This window comes from Camponotus vicinus, unplaced genomic scaffold (assembly GCF_025532165.1).
Source record: "Camponotus vicinus isolate PSW18456_S1 unplaced genomic scaffold, iyCamVici1.0 SCAF_13, whole genome shotgun sequence".
In the NCBI taxonomy this organism is placed as follows: Eukaryota; Metazoa; Arthropoda; class Insecta; order Hymenoptera; family Formicidae; genus Camponotus; species Camponotus vicinus.
Genome location: NW_028141949.1, coordinates 15,694,803 through 15,720,986, shown reverse-complemented (window position 1 = coordinate 15,720,986; position 26,184 = coordinate 15,694,803). Strand labels below are relative to the sequence as shown.

Genomic DNA, 26,184 nt, shown 5'->3' with positions numbered 1-26,184 from the left:
TTCTTTCTCTCGAAAGGCTAAGAGAAAGAGGCAAAGAGAAGCGCACGGAAAACACGCGACAAGATCACCTTGACTGTGGTTTTCGAATCGAAGAGACTCGCACACACGTGTAATCGAAAGATCGCTCTTCGTCTTCGGGGGGTATGCGCCAGTCATAGAAAAATCTGCCGGATCGACCGCATCGCGGTGAGTAACCTTTTTTTTCCCACAACTGCATTTCCATAAATGTTCCCGCATAACACACAGATTTGCATATACATCACGCGGAAAGAAGTAAAACGCCTTTTCTTGTATCTTATATTTTCTTTCGCCGATACTTGCGCGAAAATTTTAAAATAAGCTCTCAAGCATGAGCTTCCGGCGCTCATTTTCTCGAGACATCTAAGGCAGGATTTGCGGGTTCGGCGATCGATAGATCGTGACTGGAGTCTTTTTTTCAGAGGGAGACCCCATTTATTTATTGCGCGTCAAATTTACGGGATCGGGTCACGCGATTCCCGCATCTTTATACGTCACGTATATCCGTGCGAGAATAAGATTCGCGCGAATATTGTAGATATCAGATATTGTTGACAAACAAATGCGGTGCTCTAAATACTTTTATTTTAATCGCAATTTACCAACGAGATAGAAAGAATTGTCGACATTAATGACTCTCGCTAATCAGCATAAAAACAGTTTATATATTTTGTGCATAATTGTTGTAAAAGTACAAATAAAATCTTTGAGCAATCATTTTCTAACTTATTGGAGAGCTAGAGAAAAGAAGTTGGACTCCCCAAAAAACGAATAGATTGAGAATAGATTGAGTTGCGTGTACCATTGTTAACGCGATATTCGTTCACGTGTGTAACACAACGTAACAAATAATTCGACGATATCACGAAGGTAAGATAAGCGGGACGAGAGAGAGCCCCGGGCCACTCTCTGTGTCACCTCGCTGAATTGTGAGAGAAGAAAAAAGGAAGAAACGATCGCAACGTGCGCGTGATACGCGTGCCTGTGTGTGTGCGCGCGTGCGAGAGTGTGTGCGTAGGGCCTACAAGGAAACCCTTCTACGCGGGTCGGCGCCGTGGCGCCTCGGCACCAGCCGGTCCTCCTCGAGATGAGAGAACATTCCCTCGCGATGTACCAAAGTACTTCGTCGTAATCGTCGGATGCCCGTTTCTTCCACGAATGTCGTCGGATTAAGGCTCCTCGTGATCGCGCGACCACTCGCGACGTCGACAATGTATATGCATACGTCTGTAAACGCAAAAAACGTCGCTTTATTCTAGGATAATCTTGAGGATACACAAATTCGAATGTTGACACACGCTATGTACAACTCACTTGTAGCACGTTTTTCATTCGTGTTACTTTCACATGTCATAATATACATATATACTCTTGTAATAAATATAATTATATAATATATGATATAATTATATAATATAATATTCAAAATAATTAATAATAATTAAAATATACATAATTTTAATTGTTAAATATTATAATTGTATACAATTATATAATGTATAATATACATATATTATTTTAAGCTAGAATCCATTGACACATAGTACATTATATATATAATAGATTCCAGTTTAAAATAATATATATACTGTATTTAATTTTAATTAATTTACATAGGAATCTATCGGAATTTTTATATGAGTGTAACGGGAATATTGAATTATCATTCTTGAATAAAATAAATATATTGATTTTATCAAAATTTAGAAAATAAACTTTCTCTGTTAGTTTCTTTTATAGATACATACGCATTTAAGAATATTAAAGCAGCACGCAATGTTTAACGACATGTAACAGCAGCTGTCTTTTACGCACCTGTAGACAACTACGCACATTGAGAGTCTCTTCCGTCCTCTATTTGGTTCCTTTAATCGGCGTCCATTACCGATATATACCTGGTAGCATCGGACCCTTCTAACTCTCGTCGCAACTCTCCGTCCAAGCTCTCATCTAAATTCCGTGTGATCCGTCGAGGGCCATGAAAAGTACGGCGCCGCGTTGATCTGGCGCCGTCGCCGCCTAACATCGAAACGCGATTATTTTTTCAACCGGTCCCCATTAGAAGATTCGATAATTTTCCGCTCTATTAAAGAAAGAGAGAAAAAGAGAAAACTTCTGTAGAATATGTCGATCGCGCTCCGGAGATTCTATAAAATAATCGCGTTTAATTGCACGGACGAATTTGTTCGCATCGTAATAAAATCGTATATCGGTCACGTGAGAAATATCAAACATCTATTGTACAAATATGTGCGGGAATAATTATTTTTCTCGCCGAAAAATAATTCTTTGGTATTTCGTGAAAAAAAGAACGACGGCGACATATCTGAATAACACATCGGATCGAAAAATATATGTATGCGTTATTAATATCTCAATGTCAAATACATCCATCTTATTCGGCACCGCATTAATTATTCTCGGAAAATATATATATATACATATTATTAAGTGCACTTAATGAACTCGTTTATGTACGTGATTAAATCTGTTTCTTTATTGGTAACGCCTTAACATCATCCGAGATATTCAGTGATTTATTGTACAATTAATGTATACTGATTTACGATTCACGTATAAATTATTTATTCGCACTCGCGATTTCTCACGGAATGTATTCGCGACTGTGAATATCCAGTGACATTAGGATTCCAAATAGCTTATTTCGAGAAACTACAGATGGGCCGAGACACATGACAATTGACGACGATTGGTATATAAACGTCGGCGCAACGAATCGCTTATGTATAAAATATATATAATTGACGTTAAATAATTTACGTTAATGAAGAGTGCACAAGGTCAGCTTTTTATCGACATAACGAGCATTTAAAACTAGAGCGATGACGAACGCGCGCGCATGTAATTTAAGTAAATAACTTTAGTTAAGTAACTTACTATGTAACTTTACTTAAGTACTGAAGTAACTTTAAGTAAGTCGCGCGGACAGGATTATTACTCTTATTGAGCTAATTAAGTCTCGTAACGATAAATCATAATCACGCTTTAATAATAATTAAAGGGAACGATAGCAAGAGAGAAAGAGTATCTACGCGACCGATATAATTACAAACCGCATCATCCGCCGTGCATAATAAACACGCATCGTCGCGTGTATACACGTAATCGTACCTGCGAGAGATTTAAATGTATCCTTTAAACAAATGTGTATCCATTATAAACAACTATATCCAGAGATAATCGTTCTGTTTTTTATTACTGTAATAAGACAGTAAATAGGGATACAGAATCTCTTAAATAATTCCTCGATTTTACCCCAAGAGAAAACTTCTACAGAGCAAACACTTGCAAATTTTTTACTCGCGTTTATTGATCTTTTCTTCTAAAAAACACAGTCTTGTGGATTAAACTCCGAATTAAACAATTGTTAACGAAAATTGAGAATTTACGTCATGCAATTATCGCATTATTATCCCGATCGAACCTGATATATTTTTTAACGATAGCTAAGTGTAATGTTATTGGAACGCAAGCAAAAACGCTCGCAGAAGGATCACGCAATGCGTGGATAATGAATTAGCTCCCATTGAGGTTCGCGTGACACATGACTGCCGCCTTTCACGCCGATTACGCTGTGAACTTTAATGAATAATGAAATGCCCGACGTGCAGAGAAGGCGCGATATATTTCTCGAGAGCTTTAACTTTTCTATCACATCAAAAAATCACAATTTTTAAACAAAAATTTATATCCGAAGTGAAATTGTTTTCGCATATTTTGCAGAAAAATGTAAAATGTTCTTTGAATGTGTAACGTCATAGACGTGCAACTAGTATACACATTAGGGATTTATTTTAACGATTAACACGAGCACATATGTAATCTGATACTCGATATCGGCACGTCATTTGATAACGGAATTTCTACTTTGCTTGTCATCTCGAGAATAAATTGATTTTGATTCATGTTTACAAGGTTGCACGCTTTTCCACGTTATCGGGCGATATCAAAATGACTCGGATGTCGATAAGTTATGCTAATTTTATTACTGTCGTTATAGAGTACATGTGTGATATACGTGTTTTTCTATCGCAAATTGTGATAAGCTGTGTTGCCACTTATTACGCTTCGTCAAGCAATCTAACGTAATTAATGCCAATTAAAAAAAACAATATTTATCGTCTGGCCGCGAAAAGAATTGCATAGCGAGTAGGGAATTGCGGCCGATCGTTCGCATTCGAGCATCGATAAAAAATTATGCGTGATCTATTAATCGCATTGCTTTATAATACATCTGCATTTTTAACAGCGTGAAAGCACAATATTTATATTTATCGAAAGATCTGTAACATTTATTAAAAATAAATAAAAAAATTAATTATATTTTTTCTCCATTCCATAAGTGATTCTAGCTCTCTAAAATATTCTCTTCAATAGATGATTTTATAAGAGTCACAAAAGAAATAAAATTAATGTTAAAAAATTGGTAATCTTTTACGAAGAAAGAAATTTCTGTGTAAATTTTAGAAACTTTGATTTGTACTAGACTACAAATACGTGTGAAATTTTATATGACATTAAGAATTCTAAATAATGTTCAGTGTTAGTAATAAAAGTATGAAATAGTCTACGCATCATTATATAGTCAAATAGGACTGTACATGTATATATTGATAATTACAGTTACATCTATACCAGAATTTTCATACGGATTCTCCTTATTCTTGATAAATTAGTATGCTACAAAATTTCACAGTGATTAGAATCAGATGTTTAATTTATAGCAGTACTTGAATTACACACACACTATCGTCAGGCTACTGTGGTAATTCCAACTGGTTTTATCGTTAATAACATAATTTAATGCGCGAATTTTTTTCCAATTCTCCCTTATTCATCAAATGTGATATGTATAACGATATGCAATGATATCTGTTTTTCTTTCTTCGTAAAAGACATTATCACGAGATCAATGAAGTAAATTCTAACGATAAATTCTAACGTTATTGAATTAAAATTATAATTATATATTTATTGAAAGAAGATATGCATTCTTTTTCTCTTTCGAAATCTTGTATGTAAATTAATTTAACTTTCAAACACGTTAGTTTGATCTTCAAATTCTAAAGCTAGTTCCTATTTTTAATGAATTTAAAATCCATCTTCTTTCACTGAAAAAGAATGGAAATAAACAGATGAAAGAGAAGTTTAATATAATTAAAATCATTGATTACACAAAGAATACGTTTCTCCTCTTCGATCAATCTCGAATTCGATCCGATCGATCACTATTCACTTTGCCATGCAGCGGATTAACGCGATCACACACACGCCACATACATGCGTATGCGAGCGCGCACGCATGCACGCACGCACGATCCACGCGATACACGAAAGCCTTGGACCCGCCTACACGGGGGTTCATTCGTGACCGCGATGGCCGCTATCGGTATCTTTGATTCAACGGTCGTAGCCAACCGAAGGTGGAGACGCGTCTGCGCGTCTCTCCGTGCCTCTCTCTTCCTACCACGATATCTTTATTCGCCGGACTTTCCGCGACTCTCTTTCTCCGACGCGTAGACTATCATTCGATCCCCACTACAACGTGTTTCGATCTCCCCCTTTTTCGGACCTGCGCGCTTCTTTGTTTCTCTCTCTCTCTCTTGTAATCCCTCGTCGATTCTCTCCCTCTTTCTCCACCACGAGAACCCCACTCTTAACGTAGGGGCGTTTAATTTCACGTCCTGATTTTAATCACTTAAAAAACAAATTGATTTTATATTATCTTATAATAAAAATGTGTTTAAAAATGCGAGAGACTTTTGATGTCTTAAGTTTAAATTTTTGATATTTCTTTGAACATATAACGTTTCGTAATTTATAAAACAAAATTTGCGAAATAAAAAAATTGTATGACAATAAATTGAAATCTCTCTCTCTCTTTTTCTCGATTAAAAAGTATGCGAGTAATGTTTCCTCTATGAAAATCTTTCCGCCTCTATGTTTCCCTCCTTCCTCCCTTCTTTTGCGTAAATTGCATCTCTATGCACTTCTCTCGTACAAGCCGCATACATCGCGATCATAAGTTACCTGTCCTCCGTTCCCTTCGGTTTGCTGGACCTATTGCGGAGGGCCGACTCGTGGAAATACCGACTACGGCGGTATTTTAGTCGTTCCCTCGGAGAACGTGAGTGTCTTAGACAATGGAACGACCGTGGGTGGCAAGGGGTATGAAAATTTAATATCTACTATCCTGTCGTCAGAGTTACTTTACGCTTAGAAATGCTTATATTTTCAGATATTCTCTCATTTTACAAGCTTTTTTATAGAATCCTATACATCAAAAACGTTTTTTCTAATTTAAGTTTAATATATAATCAAATAATGAAATAAACGCCTTCAGGATAAACTTTCCAGATACTATAGAGCCGACAACGTCAAAATGAGAGGGTTCTATTAGATAAAAATTCGAATTTAAATATGCTTACAAAAAACGAGCACCAGTACACTTTACTGTTAAGATATTCTTTAATCTTCAATCAAAAAAAATTACTAAATAAAAAACATTAAATATGTTATATTATTGTATATGAGAATTTTGGAGGTAATTAATCGTACAAGCTGATAATTGTTTCTAAGGAATGTTACAATTCAAAGGAGGACATATGGAGTCACATGAACGGTTCGAGTAACGATAAAAACTATAATAAAAAATGCCAAGATGTCAAGAGACTTAAAAAAGTAAAAGAAAAAAATAAAATTGAACGCGTTTGTCTCGTACATTATGCTTAGTGATACAGTGTGCATTCTTTAAACCTCGCGACATAAGTATGTTCCATACATCGTAATCAAATGGAATGCATAGATACGGTGCGGCTATACGCGTATTCTTAAGGAGATGCGTGTCCTGACAATGAGACCCGTGGGCGGCATAGGACTCGCGTACCGAAATGGACTCGGTGCGCGAAGAGAGATAATATATCGCCATTTTTGTTTCTAACAATACTGCGAGATAAATACTCGACTCTTCGCACTTGGATATAACGCTAATAGTAAAATATCATCGTTAAATCCATATTGCGTCATAAAATCGCGCGATGGAGCTTAACACGTAGATGGAAATTACCTCTCAGCTGTAATTGTCAATTATCGCAAGTAATGCACTTGCCGTATATACTCGCTCAAATCATCTCAATATTATTTGCAATAATATAAGAAATCAGAAAAAAATTATATATATATTTAATTAAATTAAAACGATGGTATATTTAATTAAATTAATGTGACAATATATTTAATGTAATTAGCGATAAGAAATGTGAATAAGGAAATTTCAAAAATAATGCAATTTTAAAGTTTCTCATCCAAATCATCAAAGCAAAGAAAATATTTGTCACATTTATAATTAATTTAAGCAAAAGAGAGAGAAATATTCGACATGTCGCATATAGACAGAGTTAAATATATTTGCCGTCAATATTCTCATGTTGACATTACAGCATAAGCTTCATGCTTTGAAGTTTGAAAGGCGCTTACTCGAGCAAGTCGAAGGACTTCTAGTTCTTTTTCCGATTCGCGACCACGAAATCGTTCAGGTAAGATAAGAGAGAAAGAGAGAGAAAGATAGAGAGAGTCTCCGTCGGGCGACCATGACGAGATTTTTTCCCGACCATCCTTGGTCTCATGGGCGGCCCACGCCGCGTTTGCTCGTCGTCGTACATGACACCCGACGGGATCTCTGTGTTTATCGGCCGAAGGGGCCATTAACATTATCTGCCGCAAAATGTATTATTACCGCTTCCATATTACCTGTTTTTGTGTAACGATATATCTTTCCACGGTAGCGAAATGAGATTGTCGGCGGTAACCCTTTATAGAGCACAAAGTACGCGTTGCTTTACCTCGCGTTGTATCAACATGGATTGAAAAGCTTACTTAAAATCAAGGACATTGTCTCTCGCATCGCATTTCAATTGTGCGCAATCTATATAAATTTGTCGCGCGAATTGAAAAAGCTTCCGATTCCGATGGCGAAGAACACAATTAAGAATGAACCTTGGACAACATTTTCCGTTTTCGGCAGATGCCGCGGTGGTAGCTCTCGGTGGGAGAGGATGTTCCACGGGGGCGGAAGTAGCGGGTACGGCGCAAGTTCCGATTACCAACAGTCTCAGCAGCAACAGCAGCAACAGCACGGCCAACAACTTCAGGCGCCCGTCTACGTCCCTTCGTCGAGGCCGGCGATCCCGTCCACAGCGGCGCAATATCACTCCTTCCCCTCTTCGCCCTCGCCTGCATGGTACACGTACATCAAATTATTATTCTTTTAATAAGATATAATAAAAATAAAATAAAATAAATAAAAAATGAAAAATTTTCTCAGTATATATCTATGATGATTAATGTTTCGATAAATTTTTCTTTCTCCCGAAGGGAGAAGACGGCGTCCTGGCAGCACGGGGTGGAGACATACGCGGCGCATCACGCGCTCGCCGGCCACGCGAGCGGCACCGCGGCGGCGATGGGTCCGCACGCTGGCCCGGGTCATCCGCACGCGGGGCACCCGCACGCGGCTCATCCGCACTCGACCCTCGCCGCGGCCGCGCCCTTTTACGCGCAGAACGTCGCGATGATGTCCTCGTGGCGCGCCTACGACGGCGCCGGCTTCCAGCGCGCCTCACCTTATGGTTGGTACATACATTTGTAAAAAAATACCTGGGTGTATCGTATGGTAAATATTCTTGCAACTGTAAAATCGTGACAAGACAGAGGAATGTCACCTGGCCGCTTCGGCGATAATATTTTCAACAAGTACGACGCGCGAGCCAAGTTGAATGGTACCGGGGTAGATATTTTTGGAATGGAATAAACGAAAACTCTAAATGCATAATAATACCGACTGTGTATGTGAAAATATTTATACGTGACGTAAAAGAGTGACCGCGTTGATGCAGCTGAACCTTCCACGCCTCGAGTTCCGCCGAGTGCGTGAAAAGCGTATATCGCTTTTCGTTGGCGTGCATCACGCGTAAAGTCCCGATGATAAACAAAAGTTATGTGAACTGCCCGTATACGCCACGGCGATAAGATACGCAATGCAATTTCCTATGCCGCGACGATTAGTTTATCGAAGCCGCAGACGATATCGCGAACGAGCGCAACGTAACACGCGCAAGATGGTACGCGTGGGATTTTCAAGGGAATTTTTCAAGGGAACCGTGGATCTACACCACCCGATTTAAAATATCCTCTGGCCGAATTATATATTCTCTTATTTACGAAATAAATTTCGTTCTAATAGTTAAATGTCATTATTAGCGCGTACGAATTTTCGAACGAGATCCAAAATAAATTAAATTAACGCGCCCGTGAAAAGAAGCGTTCGATGCCCTGTGATTAACACCGACTTTGTGATAGCAGCGTTACGGAAACGGGGAGGGGGAGAGGAGAGGATGACTGAAGAACGTCGGAGAGAAAGAAACTACTTTCCTCGCGGATGCTGCTGCCGCTCGCCGCCAAGCACGCGGCGGGCCATGTGCGATGGATAAGTGATAGCGGCGCCTTTGAAGTGAGTCGGGTCGATGCCGCGGTCAAGTGTTTTACGGTAGTAACGGTGGGTAGGGGAATCGGTTCACGAGCGCACGGATGCTCTCTCCCAAGAGAAGAGCGCGAGAATCGCGTCCGTCGCACTCTCTGCTCTGTCTAACTTTAAATCCTCCGCCGCGGACATCCTCGAGACCAGATAAAAGACGCAAGAGCGGCCTCGTCCCGTCAGCCCGACGCGCCATAAAGACGATCCCAGATTTACGAGAAGAGGGAGTAGAATTAGAATGAAGAGTCGGTGCTAGAGTTAACGTCAAATGCGGAATAAAATTTTGAATCCTTTTTTTTTCGCAATTTTTTTCTCTCTTAAATCTATCACAAAAACTTTTAATTTTAAAGAAAATTTTGGAATCGGAGCTAGATGTAAAAAACCAATTCGATCGCGGTCAAGTGTATAAATTATAAATGTATGAAATCGATTAATGATACTTTAATCGTTAATCGACCGAAAATGATTGTAGACACCGCGATGGACTTTCAATTCGGTGAGGGTCGCGAATGCGTGAATTGCGGGGCGATATCGACGCCGCTCTGGCGAAGGGACGGCACTGGCCATTATCTCTGCAACGCATGCGGACTTTATCACAAGATGAATGGCATGAACAGGCCGCTCATCAAACCCTCGAAACGCCTGGTAAGTTCATCCATAAATGATCATACGAAGTTTCACCAATATGCCTATACTCGCTCTCGTCAAGAGAGCTATTCTTTTATGCTGAAATAAGATGTATTTAACTTGAGAAAAAAATGAATATCAAGAATACTTTCTTGTAAATGTATTAGAAAAATCAGTTCGCGCGTCCTCTCTTATACATTAATAGAATATATTTCTATATGTTAATATAGAGTATAGAAAAAAATATTTGTTCAATTCTTCTATATTTGTATAACGAACGTACCTCGAGCAGCATCAGCAAGTGCGTTACAAATGGGACAGATGTCGGAATTTCAGACGGCGACGAGGCGACTCGGGCTGTGCTGCACCAACTGCGGCACCCGCACTACCACGTTGTGGAGGCGCAACAACGACGGCGAGCCGGTGTGCAACGCCTGTGGGTTATACTTCAAATTGCACGGGGTCAATAGGCCGCTGGCGATGCGAAAGGACGGTATACAGACGAGGAAGAGGAAGCCGAAGAAGACCCCAGAGCCGAACGCCAGATCGTCTACGGGGGATCACGAAACTACCACCTCGACGACATCATCTCCTTCTACAGGTCCGTTAAATGTTACATTTTTTCCTGCATGTAACAAAATATATATTGTAAGATATAAAAATATATAAATTTTATATATATCTAATATTTAATGTAAATAAGTTTTAGTTATACATATAATTGCTCGTATTCGGAAACTTGCCTTCTAATATTAAATTGAAATCATTACGATAAAATTAATTATACATATTTTTTACATTTATTAGATCTCGTAAATAATATTCGATATTTCATTCGTTTTATCATTTATTAAAATTTACTTACACAACATTGCGATTATTTCTCTATAGACTTAAAGAGCAATCAGCAACAGCAGCAGCAGCAGCAGCAGCAACATCAAATCGAAGCGTCAAAGTCGTCGGGCTCATCGACATCGATCGACAGACCCGTTTATCTTGGCCATACCTCTCTTCTCGCCACCGGAAATGTACCTGCTGTGAAAACGGAACCGCGAAGCTGCGACGGCGTCGTTGGCCAACCGTATTCATCTTACTATCAGCATCCGCATCAACTCGCGGCCACGAGCGAACATCAGCAGCAGAGCTATTACGCCACCCAGGAGACGCCCTATCATCATCAGCATCACGTCACTACTGCGGCGAAATTACTCGCGTCCTCGTAATTATTAAGCGATCAAAGTCCACTCGCTATATAGCTTTGCCTCTGATGGCAAATAAATTGGAATGACGAAGAGGAAACTTCCTCGCGGATTAAGTATTCACTAAGAAGCTTACGAAGTTTGAGGTAGTGAATCTAAGAATGAAGATTGATTAGAATGATCTGACTTAATTGATCTGACTAATCTATTGAGAAAGAGAGTGACAAAGTTAATTCTTCTACGATACACAGGACTAGTCAGTGACGCGCAAATTGTCTTAAAATTAAAAAAGTCAGTGATAAAATTTGAAACATTATGTGAACCTAGGAGGAGAATATATTATTTCTCGAAAAAGTATACATCTATATAAAACTTTTCGAGAAAGTGATTACATCATACGCAAAAATCTACGCAGACACTCTGATGCCGATTCGAGGAGAGATGAAATATCATCGATGATGTGTCTCAAAGATTTCGATTCTAAGCGTGTTAACAGACACGATCAGTCCTAATGAGGAGGAGAATTGGATCTCTAGTCAATGACAGGGATTATAAAAAAAAGTTATTTGAGGAACGACGCATTTTAAAAATCACTCTACGCTAATTTAACTATAATAATTGCTAGTACGAGACGCAGCACATTTTCATATTTAACTATGCGCTTTTTGCGTTCATTCATAATACCCGATACACGTGTAAATATAGCTGAGTTATAATAAAATAATATAATTAGAGCGAGAGAGTGCTTCCTGACAAAGGCGCAAAGATATACTTATAAGGAAAACGACAGATTATATCGGCAAATGCTCATGTGCAATGTGAATAGAGATATGATATTTCTGCATTTAAAGAATGAAACATTATGTGTTTCTCGTATACGATTATTTTTTTCCAGTTTTCTAATCAAACAATAATATATTTCGATTTATATTAACGATTATAAATGAAAAAGATGCTTCCATTGTTTAAATGTTGAAATAATTTTTTTTTAACTTACTTACGCCGATTATCCAACACAGTTTTTTTTTCGTTGTACACAACAATACACGCTGCACGCACTATCCAGAGAGTACTTAATTGTAAATAATCTTCATGGTAAATTTCTATTGCAATGTTAGAGATAAATCTTTTTCGATCTCGGTAACTCTCTCTTTACTGTTTTAACACTAAAGTAAAACTAAATAGTTGCTTGTGTAGTATCTCTTCAATATCTTTGACTAAAATATATCATTCTGTTTACATTATTTTCCTGGAATATTTCAAAAACATATATTATTTACCTTATCTGATATTGATAAATATAATAAAATCATAAGAAATAAGCGAAACAGGCAAAATTTTTCAAGGTACAATAATGTTATGAGACTCGTAATAATAATCTTTGCACAAATACAATAACGATTCACTTTGAAGGGTAAAAATCAAAAGCCTGATGAGCCATTCTTATAATTTATTGATTCGCAGTTCGAAGGACTGCCACGGTTTCTTCAAGCATACGTTTAATTAAGAGAATGTGAATCTTTTTGTGTATAGTTCCTGTATAACTTACTTTTGCGATGCGCAATAAATAATTTTATCCACTTAAGACGAGGGAAGCGTTTCCTTCCGAATTAGAAAAAAAAGAAAACAAATTCACGAAAAGTCAATGAAAAGTATAAATCAATCACGTTGTACTTTTATAATTGTAATTAAAATTTTCGTAAATTATCCACACATGAACTTTTGTGTATGGACAAATAAATTATTGAAGCAATATGACAGTGCTATAATTATATAATACGCAATTGATGATATTTCTTCGGAGGCAAACGAGGACACTCAATTATTTGTACGTATCCGAAATTTAGAAGCATAACTTTAAGCAACTTTGTACAATAATAACGCACGTAACGTTACAAATAATACATATATATATATATATATATATATATATATATATATATATATTATTTGTAAAATCCGATGCGTTTCTGACATATCTTTTTAATTGTATTGCTGATAAATAAAACAGAATAAAATTATACCTCCTTGTTGATTAAAAAATTCGAGATGAGTCATAATAATACTGGAGAAATGGGAGATTATATGGATTTTTATTTAGCATATTTTTATATGCCCTCGTAATCAAATGCGAGAATATAGTAAATCGATAAAACAAGAATTTTTTTCAAGAAAATTATGTGTAATCTCTTACCTCTACGAAGGGATTTGAAGTATATTGTTGAGTATCTCGCGACGCTTCTTTTTCTTTCAAATAATTTCTGGATAATTATGAAAAGTCTCCTTTTCTATCGTACATGACGTCGATGGATTGAATAAAGTCGTCTCCTCGCATCTATCTTGAAATAATAATTCACGATCGAACAATAATCGGTTACGCTCGACCAGTCCACCGCAAATATTATCCTTCGGCGTTCTGACGTTCAAAGTGACACATCGGACAAATCCAACTCACCCTCCGGTTCGTTTCCACCACCATCGCGGGTTAAACCTCCCTCGGCCAGGAATGCGTCTTCCACACATCGTTCCACAAGAGTTTGTCTTCGTTCGCGAGCCTGATCAGGCACGATCGCTTAGATCGCTCGTTGCGATCATCGCGACTCGCATATTCCGTCGAAATCAAGCCAGATTTGCAATTTCCGGCACTCTCGAATCTGTTGCAGTTAAAGATAATAAAAATGGGTAACTATCTTTCTCTCTATGCTATTCAAACATAGGCAAGAATAACATTTTGTATTTCGGCAACATAAATGCACGAATTAAATATAAGTAACTTAATGGAAGTCAATTCTAAACAATTGTGTAATTTGTGAAATAAATTTCTATCTGATAACGCTTCTCGCGATAGGAAGAACTCTGCCCACGCCGGTGTCTTGCAAAGTGTGCGGTGATCGATCATACGGTAAACATTATGGTGTTTATTGCTGCGACGGTTGCTCGTGTTTCTTCAAGAGATCCGTGCGTCGCGGTGCCTTGTTCACCTGCACAAGTCTGTATACTTTTAATAAAACTAATAAAAAATACAGCGTTCTCCAGTAGTCATCTAGTATATGCAATATCAAAAGAACATTTGATCGAGATATATTCTATATCCAATATCATAATCCTATCATAATCTCTAATTATTTAGATAGCGATGGCTCTTGCACCGTTGACAAGGCCAGACGAAATTGGTGTCCACATTGCCGTCTAAAAAAATGCTTCTCCGTTGGCATGAATACAGCAGGTAAGTAAAAAAAAACATACATATATTTTTAATACGCTCTGATACACTTGGTTAAAGAAATCAAGTTTCCGTTTTAGACTTGATGCAGTAATAATTAGATTATACACATATATATTTTTATATTCATTCAAAGATTAATATATATTAACATATAATAACATTTCGTTTTTCTAAAATAAAACTTTTAATTAAAATATTTTTTCTTTTTCTAAAAAATGTTATAACTTATGTGCGTTTACTTTCAACCAAGAATTGAATTAAATCGAGAGATCTTTATCATTTCTTTATTTTTTCGTGCCGAATAACTTTAAATCAATATATGATGTCATACAAAATCTCAGACAGAACATAAAATCACCGTCGACACAGGCACGGTAAGATTGAGCAGGTGCTAACGAACTCAACGAGATGCAAACAATGGCGTATGCTAGACACGTGCCTTCACCCTTAACCGGAAAAGTTAATTGACAGCGGACTTGCAACAAGACAATCGATGTCAATCTAAAGTTTCCTTTGTATATATTCTGTGTATTTTTTACAATTAAAATTTTAATATTAAAAACATTAAAATTTTAACATCAGAAATAAAATATTTAAGAATTGTGAGAAAAAGATTAAATCCGTTACATAGGTAAACGAATACAGGCCGTGATAGTTGTCTTTCTAGCCAACTTTCTGGATAGTCTTGTAAATAATATAGTGATAGCCATTGCGATAACGTGTCATGTGAAACGACATCGAGTGTCAACTCCGGTGGTCAGCTCTTAAGTACACAAAGTCTATACGCTGTGATCGGAGAATTAAAGCAATCCCGCTGAAATTGTTCGGCTACATCATTGTTATGCGCACCTTCGTATTGATTATAAGACAGTCACAGTAACGAAATGAAAGAATGAGTGAATGTTTTTCGTGAATCCTTATTTTATAAAAAAATATTTCAGAATCATCTAAGCAAAGTCATATTTAAAGCTCGAATCTGCAATAAAGTAAAAAATTATAAATACTTATAATAATATATAATAATTATAAAATTAATTATTATATATTATAAATGATAATTATAATATTATATTATATAATTATAAATTATTATAAATATTTATTAATTCCTTTGTATGCTTTATTTATATGAATAATGTATATAAAGAAATTAATAATTTTGTTTGAAATAGATAATTTTTCTATATCTACTCAATTATAATATATAGGTGAAGATATATACATATAATATATTATATTTCGATAATATAAATACACGAACATATGTTTTTTGTAATAAAAGTCAATCGTAAATAATTATAGAACCTGCAAAACAAGTTTTCGACACTTTGATGAAACATTGACAAATATTTAACATGCATTCACAAAATTGTATCTTTATATGTATAAGATTATTTACTTGTTTCAAAAACAATTAATTGTTGATAAAAGCAATTTTCTCTATACATACATTTTCGAGAGAATATTAAACTTTTAAAACATATATCTTCACAGCGGTACAGGAAGAACGAGGACCGCGCGTTCGAAGTAACGCACTCTCAAATCCGCATAATTCTAGTCTCACTTGGAAGCCTACAGTCGATTTATCAACGACTCTATACGCCCGCTTTAATAATTCCGAGATATATTTACCCTTTAAAAATCCCACACTGAACAATACTTTAATGATGAAGACGTTACACGAATCCGAAACTGGGGAGAATATATTCTTACCTGTCATGTCGCGCCATATACAACCGACAAGGATTATATCATCTGGTAATTTTCCTTTTCCTTAAATATATAAATTATGTAACTTACAGTAGATGTCTATGGGATCTTTCAATCGCTTGTGTCTTTGAAAAAAAATTATCCTCGACGATAATTCAAGCGGATTTTATCAGGTACGGCTATACAGTATGAAATATCCGCGCAAATATTCCTGGCAGCCGTTCGGAGTGCACGTCGACATCGAGACTTTTCAATGCTGAGCGTGGAGGAGCAAAATAAGGTTCTCCGTCGTGGATGGTCCGCTCTCTTCGTTCTACGCGCGGCCACGTGGCCGGTCGATCTGATGAGCATACGAGGACAAGAGGCGAATAACGATGGTGCGATAGCATGCCTAACTACGGCCCGCACCGCGATCGCAAAATTGCAACTCGACGATGTAGAATTGTGCATCTTGGACACATTTGTGCTGTGTCGTCCCGGTAAAAACTAAATAAACATCACGCGCCCTCCCGAAATTCTTCTCCTACTTTCAATCTGTCATCTATCTTAGTACTTTAAACAGATCAATAGAATTTCATTCTCTTGAAACTGATTTCATCTATAGTTTTGCCAAAAACTTTTCTTTTGCTCTTAGAAAACTGTTCGTTTATTATCTGTTTGAAATACACAAAGTAGATTAAATTCTTATATATTAATCCTCTAAGATTCATAAACAAGAGAAAATTGAGGTTGAAAATAGGAGTAAAATTTCGTCTCAGATTTCAATATGTCGACGATAAAAATGTGTTAAAGACGTGTGTATCGTTTGAAAATTACAGAGATTGCCAATACCACCAATGGTTTCCACGTAATGTCGCAAGCGCGAGATAACGCCGTGGATGCGTTGATACGACATCTTCGACATCGCGATGACCGCGATAACAAATTGGCCAGGATTCTATTTGTTCTTCCTGTTCTCACCGGATGCTGTCCTCGTGAATTGTCCGGGGAATTGTTCGCGCCGATTATCGGCGATGCAGATCTGGAAAAAGTCATCGCGTCTGTGCGATAAGTTCGCAACAACACAAGTACTTAGATTGTAATTGCATCAGAGCGAAATCTCTTCATTAGAGATGCAAAAAATTTTAGTGGATATTAATTTATACGATATAACTTATTAAAAATGCGTGTGCAATTAATAAATGTATCAATAAAATGTATAACAATATAACAAAAAATGCTTCTTTTTTATTATATACTATCGTTGCGTTTTATAGAACAAATTCTAAACATTTTCCCATAAGTATCGACTAATTATATATTAATTCGATTTATCTTGTATCAATTATCGTATTTAAATAAAGAAAAGATATTTTTTTATAAATCATCTAAAGATGATCTGAACACACGCGCATTATTGTTTTAATTGTATTTTATGAATTATAATCTCAAAATGAGGATTTATTGCACGAATCCGCCGACTCAATTGCCATTTAATCAAACTGACACTTACGCCACATTACCCACGATTAATACCGTCACAAAGAAATCGAATACAGTGGACGACCGTCGTCAATTACATTCTAACATCTGACATAAACATAATTATCGATGCATAAAGGAAGAAAAATCGTGATATGTACATAAATCAAATAGAGATACAGAGAGGAACATGATCTTCTAGATACATTAATTTAATTAATATAATAAATTGATAATAAATAATAATTAATATAATAATTTTGATGTAATATTTCATTTACCTCAATAGTTATTATCATCGATGCAAAATACATATCCGGATATTTAAAAATTCTCGCTCGCATGAAGACTATTGCAATCGTATTGTTGCGATCGGTTTAGAAGATGACTGGGAAATTTTACTCACTTTGGCTTCAATCATCGTAAAAATCTTTACCTATTCAACAATGGAAATTTGACAGAATTTGATATATTATTAATGAATTGCATAGTAAGTGAGATTATGTGATTTACTCAATTTTTGCTCTTAGATTAATTTAACATGTTACATTTTACAATTCACAACAATGTTATATACAAAACTTTAATCGATAATCTCTTAGTGGAATAAAAATTATTATTCATTTTTCCTACAGAGTTCAAGAAGAAGACATTAAAATGTAAGAAAACTTATAATACTAAATATTAATTGAATAATGAGAATAATTTACAATTTTTTAAATATTGATATCTTGCAATTTTAGGCCCAATGGGAGAAACTGATCTCATCAATATGCATTCTGAAAAGAACAAATACAATGCAATACAACACAACACTATTTCCAACGGATTTGATCAAAATCAGGATAAAAGTAACAAAAACAGGTATTTATATATAATAAAATATAAATTTAAAAATTTAAATTAAAAAATTCAAATTTAAAAATTCAAATTCAAATTCAAATTTAAAAATTCAAATTCAAATTCAAATTTAAAAATTCAAATTTAAAAATTTAAATTTAAATATTTAAATTTAAAAATTCAAATTCAAATTTAAAAATTTAAATTTAAATTCAAATTTAAAAATTCAAATTTAAAAATTCAAATTTAAAAATTTAAATTTAAAAATTCAAATTTAAAAATTCAAATTCAAATTTAAAAATTTAAATTTAAATTCAAATTTAAAAATTCAAATTCAAATTCAAAAATTCAAATTTAAAAATTCAAATTCAAATTTAAAAATTCAAATTTAAAAATTTAAATTTAAATATTTAAATTTAAAAATTCAAATTCAAATTAAAAAATATTCAAATTTAAAAATTCAAATTCAAATTAAAAAATTTAAATTTAAATTCAAATTTAAAAATTCAAATTTAAAAGAAATTTAAGGAAAAGAGAAGGGTGCCAAGCGGACTATAAATAACGATTTTTTTAATATAAAAGCGGCTATAATTCAGAAATGATTTATTTCTGGATCTATGTTTGTGTAGCTTTTTTCCTTCTTTTTGAGTCCTGAATCACTTTCCGAAGTACTGCGATTTTCCAGATACCCTGTGTACATATATATATTCGAAAAAAAATCTTCATATGCATTTTATTAATAATAAATATATGGATTATAATTATGATTGCTGATTCTTTAAATTATACGCAGGTATCATCTGAAAATGAGAATTTAAAGGATCAAGAATCGGAAGAAAGTCATCATCGAAGGATTATGGTAATAAATGTAGATTCTCTTTCGCTCCATCCTAGATATTATAGCTTTGAAAATAATTTCATATATTTCAATATTTTTATTTTACAGATTCGGCCAATGACACTGTCCGACTCGATATCACTACTGCAAAGGATGAAATTCTTGAAAATCCTTAAGATGTAGAGAAAAGTTTAGTGCTTTATATAAGTTTTAAAAGATGTGCTTCTTCTAATATTACATAAATATACAAATATATATTGCACCACACTTCTATATGTATCTAGACTTGCAGATTGTGAAAATCGTACATTTTGGAAAATACCTAATTTTTATTTTCTTTGGCACTTTATTAACGTAAATATATAACAACTTACGAAATGGTATATACAGAGTCTTATGATAATATGGCATATTGAATGGTAAATATAATTATTCTTCTGAAAATGATATGTCACAATAATGGACACACCATTAGAAATCTTACATATAAACGTCGCCTTATATATAATAATGGATTTTCGTCTTTCCCAAATGGGTATAAGATTTATAGGCACACATTATTGACATCATTGAGTAAGACACAGTGGTACGAAATCAGAATAATAAATACCATTCTACATTTTCTACGAGAATATAATAAATGAATTTAATAATGATAAATTGAGAGGCATTACCTAATAGTTAATTCTGTTATACTTTTGCATTGGTTTTAAATTTCTGTATAGAATTAAAGAGATCTTTGAATAAAAAATTAACAATCGACAAAATTATATTTGTTCTAATGAGGTTCTCTAGATTGTAATTAACAACATAATAAATTAAAAAATTGTAATATATCTGAAAAGTGCTATTTCCTGTATCACATATCTGATCTTGCTGTATTATTAATAGAAAAATTTAAATAATTAGTGCACAAAAATATAAATATATCCGAGGTGCTAGATATGAATTGATATTTTACATTGCAATCATAATATGCAAATTAAATATAATTTGTCGTAATATAAAATCTGCCAGAAATAAAATTTCTCAGCTTGCATTGTATAAATTTGTTCCTACATAAATTATATATGTTACTTCTATATTAGCAAACAAAGAAGAAATCTCTTATTAAATTATTGCACCTGTTGGAAACACAGATTATTTGCATACTACATGTACAAATTCTAATAAATGACAGCATAATATATGACAGCAATTGTTATCAACAAAGATGAGATGAAATATATCATAATTGACTAACGTTATAAAAAATCACTAAAAAGTAATATTAATTCTAATCTAAATATCTTATAATTAACAAAGTAAAGACAAAATGCTGCAGATCTCATAATATGCAGACAGGCACCATCATTATATGTAATATTACGTGCAACGCACTATATCAATGCCTTTAAGAATTGCTGATAAATAATTCTTATGAAAATTGATTTGTTAATACATTTTATACAACTTAATATGAAAGTATAACAAAGTTTGAGGTTACGCGTAAATTTTAAATTAACTGATCCTAATCAGTAGTATCTCTTTTTGTACTTACGATATCTCTCCACTTCGGACTGTCTCCGTAATTGATTTATAAGTTCCGTCGGTACATACCATAACTTGTCGACGTTATTAAGTAGAGCTTCCGTTACCTGACAGCATATGGCAGCCATGTTTACTTGAGCGGTCAGATCGGTATGGTCCCGAGGATGAATGTAGCGAGGTGGAAATAGGGATGGTGCCACTATCATCGCCACATTGTGTATTGACATTTTGTTCGATGCCTGATTTTCAATGATCAGTTTCAAGAAATTCAACAATGCCTCTAAAGTACACCGATGTTCGACGGGCAGCAATAGCACCAGCAGATTGAGAGAATATACCAAATCATTGGGATTCTTCACACCTATATGTAAAATTATATAAAACTGTATAAATTTTTTTTTTTTTAGAAAAGATTCTTTTCCAGTGTCCGCACAAGATATCGTGTTATATAAATAATTTGCACTAACCATGACTTTGATAGAAAGCATCAATCAGCTCGACAGTAAGAAGAGGTTGTGGCAAATCGCGTAACAATCTTTTCAAAATGGCTGATAAATCGTGACAGGAAGTACATTTAAACAATTTGTCCATTTCTTTTGGTTTACAATAAAAATCTGTTTCCAGCTCTGTACAAATAATCTCTACCTGAAAAGTTAATAATTATATGTAAATAATAATTATTAAGTATTTTAATTATTTTCCATTAAATATTCTTACTTTCAGCTTGTGGCCTCCGACACGAAGAATACCTTCTTCTTTTACTCCACGTTTTGTCAGTTCATTAAGAATCTTTTGAAATACTAACGGTATGTTATTCTCTTCGCTTGTTAATTGACTATCCCTGAGCAATAGCGTCGATAAAGAAACGCCAAACAAATTTCCAGCTACAAATGTATGGATATATAAACACAAGTCATATGGTACAGAAAAGATAAATGATCGTTCGATATTACGCACTTTTTCTCCTTCGTTTATTAGGTTTTCGTCTCGTGAGCGGTATATTATATTTATCGAAAATTGCCGTGAGCTCAAGCCACAATAGGGGTTGCAACCTTGTAAGATCTCGTTGCGATAATAATTCTACATCTTGCCGGGCATAATCGTCATGAGCTACAAGAGTGTCGGAAGACCATTGAGATTTAGTTTCATTAGTTCTGCACATTTCCTCGAAACTAAGATGACCATGCGACGACGTACGACTTAATGGACGAGCTATTAGATTTTCATTTGCCGGCCTAGTCAAGCCATATAAACTGCTATGACTTCGAGTTACTGTTGCATGACTTCCTGCACTTCGTCTAAAATAATATATTATTGATATTATTTATAGGAAGAAGCGTTTTATGTAAGAATTAGATAAATAATTATTAATTATTTTAAAATTACCGAAGAGTCGATTCCTTTGGTACGGCCAATTTTCTAACCGACTCGGTATCTATATGCGCTGCGTTTGCCACACCACTGAAATCATCATTATGTCTTTGAACTGGTCTAGTAATGTGTATCGTTCCCAATCTATGGTAACCGGTCAGCTGAATCCCTTCTGTATATTTATATAGTTTTACATTTTAGATTTTAGATTAAAATTATTGTTTATCTATAAATTATTAATTGCAAGTGTAAAAACAGTAATACCAGAATCACTTGCGACATCCCCTCGCGACCAATTGCCGGTCTTCCGGAAAATCTCTTGTACAGGTGCAGCAGGGGTTGGAGCAGATATTGATATAGAGTTAACCACTGTTTGCGGAGCACTTGGTGTTCTACGAACTGTTGTTTTTCCCTCATTTGACGTTCGATGGAATATGGATACAAAACTCGGAACACTAGCGCTTTAAACAATTAAACAATTAAAAATAAATATATTGCAACGAAAATGAAAGAGATGTTAATTATATCAAATATAAAAATATAATAAATTTACTTTTGGTGTGCATCTTCAATGACATTGACTGTCGGAGGTGAAGGAGGTGATGCATTTTCTGGTGTAGCGCCTGGAATCGAATCCAACGAATCAGGAGTAGCACTACGTGACCGTGTACCTGTACTGGATACCTTTAAAGATAAATATACCTAATAGATAAAATGTAACAATATTATAAATTATACAATAGATAAAATATTTATTTGATACTAATTAAAAAGTATTTTAAAAATTAAAGATGTAATTTATGTATGTAACATCTTTATCACTTTATCGACATACCTCTACATCTTTAAAGACATCTCTAATATCCGGTTTACGAACACGTTGGCGCTGATTAAAACGTTGCTTAACTGTATGATTAAGCGATCTCACGCGACGTTTCACAGCTTCTGCCTGAGCTCGCGACAGGGGACGTAAGGCTGCACCTAATTCTTCTGGTTGTACCTCTCTTCCTGCTTTCCACGCTTCTGTTAACTGTCCTAAACCTGCTGCACGTAACCAGTCAGCTTCTTCTTCCCCTTCTGTAGAAAATATATATTTCATATATTCTATAAATATGTTATTACAGAAATTATTATAAAATATTGCAGAATAACAAAATTCCTTCTAAGAAAAACCTTAAATGGGTTTTATACAAAGTTTTATATAAATCTCTTGTATAAAACCCTTTTAAAATATATAACTTAAATATATTATTAATAATACAAACCATCATAACTACGTGGACTGCATTCTTCATCTAAATAATCATCCAACATTTTTGTCTCCTCTATCATTTTCTGATATTCCTCCCAGTATTCGAGTAGGTGGTTATCACCTCCTGCGTAGGTGGCACCATGTCCTCTATCCATGTTTCCGTTTTTCTCTTTCTTGTATATTTTATGTATATATTATTGTCGTCCTTGAGAATCATCCCTTTATGGTCATTTATGTTGTCTGCTGTACAGCATGGCAGGAAGCTTGTCATTGATGGAAGATCATCTCCAAGCACATAATTAAGGAATTGTTGATAAACAAAGATTGTCAATAAAAAAAGAAAGAATGAATTTTGCAAGGTATTAGATAATATATATAATGTGTTAGACAACAATATGTTAACAAATAAATTGATGTATCCAAACTTCTTTTAGAATTAGAGAATGTATTGCCTATTAATCAATTATTGGAAAAATTGAGTGTCTAAAAGTTATTGAAACCCAAAGAGGCCAGGGCAAAATCCGCAAAATCTCAGAAACGATCTTCCATCGACAAGCTTCCCGTCAGTGGAAATCACAAATAACTGCAAAGGGATGATTTACAGGGATGCAACAATATACTTACCAATTCTAAAGAATCTTTATAAATTTTTAACAACTCCCAATGTATTCCTATTTTGATACCTAAAAAGATTATATTAATATATTATTATCATATCAGAAATTTTGTTTTATATATCTACTTATATCTTATTCATGTCTTTCTTTGCCTAATCTTGAATGATTCAGAGAGATAACGTTAAGATCAATATAGGTATTACAAATATGAAATCATCTATTATGAGTAATTGTAGGAATTGCATAAAATAAAATTGTATTGTTTCAAATGTGTATAGCTATTATTAATCATACAAAAAATTTTCTATAAAATGCATGTTATAATCTCGACAAATTTCTTTCAATATTTAATTTTTAAACAATAATACCTTGCAAGTAGATAAATGTTTTTTTAATTTATATATATATATGTTTCTTATATTTTTCATTTTGTTTGTTTGTTACTGATTTAACGGATAGTTTTAGGTATTATAACCTTGCAAAATTTTATTTTTTAAGAGATAGAGACAAATATTTGTCACTTTGAAAATTGAAAATTTTGAAAACAAGACAAAAACGCGCGAAATAAAAAATTTATAATTTTTACCCAGCTCATTCTTACTTAATGTTAGCTTAGTTAAAGAGCACGAACACTTATTCACAATAGAAAATTTTTCTCAAATGATAAGAACGTCGCACGTCGTTCATCACATTCCACAAAATAGAGAAGCTTGAGCAAACTTGAATAAAGTCGCGCGCATATACGTATGTATACATAACTTTTTCACACAGGGATTTCCAACGCGCTCGTAAACAGCTCGTAACAGTTTCTCTTGGCCGTGCAATCAAATATACGAGTAAAAATGCGATAAATGCGAAGTCGTCAGTAATTTATTCGTAACACACCGTCTTTCTCTCTCTCTCTTGAATAATAAGAGGCACACTTAGCGGCGCGTCTCGCGCATGTAAACACGCAGCTCATACACAACTACACGGACACGTACACACATACATACATACATACATATGTATATATATATAACAAAAAATTTATCTTAGGCGGCAAAACACCGCGAAATATATACAACGCGTATTATCGCGCAACCTAACCCAACTCGCTATCGACTTACATCCAACAATCGCTGACGCAGGACTCTCTCATGAATGGGGCATCAGCGGAATTCCTTTACGGGGAGCTGTCAATGACGCGCGCAGGCCCATCGTAGTCCCAGAGATGCACCGGGGACGATTTGAACGGAGCGAGAGGAACAAGGACGGAGAGAGGACGAACCGCTAATCGCTACGCTTCCGATGGAGATTGGAGATGTCCGTTCGCGCGATATTTTTCGAGGCTAGCTTCGAGGCCGCTTCCGAGAAACTCTGATGTATTCCGAGCGCGCGACACAACCACGCGTTACCGCGTCGGCGGCGGGGACGGGGGAGGCGGGGGCGCGTGCACTCGTCGCGAGACACGCTCACGCGCCTCTAATCAGCCGCGTATCCCTCCAGGCGCGCACAAACCAACACATGGCAGGAAGAAGTTGCGCGAGCGCGACCTGCTGCGCGCGCGCGCGCGCACGACACGTATCGCACGTATACGCATGCGTGTGTGCGCACGCCATTTTTGCCCGAGTGACACCTGCGCCGCGGCAACTTCAGGGTTGACGCCATCTTCCGTCATCGCCAGGCCAGACAAGTGGCGGAGTTTTTCGGCGCCATCGCCGAAATCTGCCCTTCTGTCAAATATGATACACGAATGCATCGAGAATTTATATTCCAGATTATTAACGCTAAGATATTTTCCGATGAGATAGCCCTGTACTGTTAAATTTCCGTTAGATACGTTGTATTAAAATATTCCTCGTGGCTTATTGAAACACGTAGTATCCAGTTATTACGAAAACGTAATATTACTTTATGTATTATACTATCATTATTTCATCTATCCGCGTTACATCATTTC

At 35.2% G+C, this 26,184-nt stretch overlaps 3 protein-coding genes across 15 annotated transcripts in view; 2 read left to right on the top strand and 1 right to left on the bottom strand.

Annotated features, from left to right (window-relative positions):
- LOC145964513 (uncharacterized) overlaps window positions 1–13,152 on the top strand; it is a 45,367-nt gene extending 32,215 nt beyond the window's left edge. Inside the window, exons 2-6 of one of the 2 annotated variants that reach the window (XM_083087370.1) lie at window positions 8,063–8,278; window positions 8,413–8,666; window positions 10,044–10,216; window positions 10,535–10,799; window positions 11,090–13,152. In XM_083087370.1, coding sequence (XP_082943496.1) covers window positions 8,094–8,278; window positions 8,413–8,666; window positions 10,044–10,216; window positions 10,535–10,799; window positions 11,090–11,421 — 1,209 coding nt within the window. In that variant the 5' untranslated portion in view covers window positions 8,063–8,093 and the 3' untranslated portion in view covers window positions 11,422–13,152. Of the gene's footprint in view, window positions 1–8,062; window positions 8,279–8,412; window positions 8,667–10,043; window positions 10,217–10,519; window positions 10,800–11,089 lie in introns of both variants that reach the window. The other variant, XM_083087369.1, reaches the window with a different exon arrangement.
- On the bottom strand, window positions 664–26,184 carry Conu (Rho GTPase-activating protein conundrum). 12 transcript variants are annotated; one of them, XM_083087362.1, is made up of 21 exons: window positions 25,352–26,184; window positions 24,250–24,308; window positions 23,639–23,830; window positions 23,209–23,450; window positions 22,927–23,075; window positions 22,638–22,834; window positions 22,389–22,545; window positions 21,960–22,300; window positions 21,720–21,886; window positions 21,470–21,647; window positions 21,013–21,363; window positions 18,505–18,573; window positions 18,076–18,230; window positions 17,165–17,354; window positions 13,853–14,051; window positions 13,592–13,736; window positions 11,064–12,646; window positions 10,482–10,823; window positions 8,035–8,271; window positions 1,834–2,037; window positions 664–1,245 (listed from the first exon to the last, which is right to left on the bottom strand). In XM_083087362.1, exons 3-13 carry the CDS (start codon window positions 23,778–23,780, stop codon window positions 18,208–18,210), a joined length of 2,016 nt encoding a protein of 671 aa, XP_082943488.1. In that variant the 5' UTR covers window positions 23,781–23,830; window positions 24,250–24,308; window positions 25,352–26,184; the 3' UTR covers window positions 664–1,245; window positions 1,834–2,037; window positions 8,035–8,271; window positions 10,482–10,823; window positions 11,064–12,646; window positions 13,592–13,736; window positions 13,853–14,051; window positions 17,165–17,354; window positions 18,076–18,207. The 12 variants fall into 12 exon arrangements, with proteins under 12 accessions (XP_082943488.1, XP_082943489.1, XP_082943482.1 ...); XM_083087363.1 differs by having other exon boundaries at window positions 23,639–23,798; XM_083087356.1 differs by adding an exon at window positions 5,214–5,736 and having other exon boundaries at window positions 23,639–24,308; window positions 25,352–26,183.
- On the top strand, window positions 13,904–17,519 carry Hr83 (nuclear hormone receptor 83). Its single transcript, XM_083086359.1, has 6 exons — window positions 13,904–13,960; window positions 14,182–14,386; window positions 14,528–14,623; window positions 16,118–16,381; window positions 16,507–16,812; window positions 17,152–17,519. Exons 1-6 carry the CDS (start codon window positions 13,904–13,906, stop codon window positions 17,382–17,384), a joined length of 1,161 nt encoding a protein of 386 aa, XP_082942485.1. The 3' UTR covers window positions 17,385–17,519.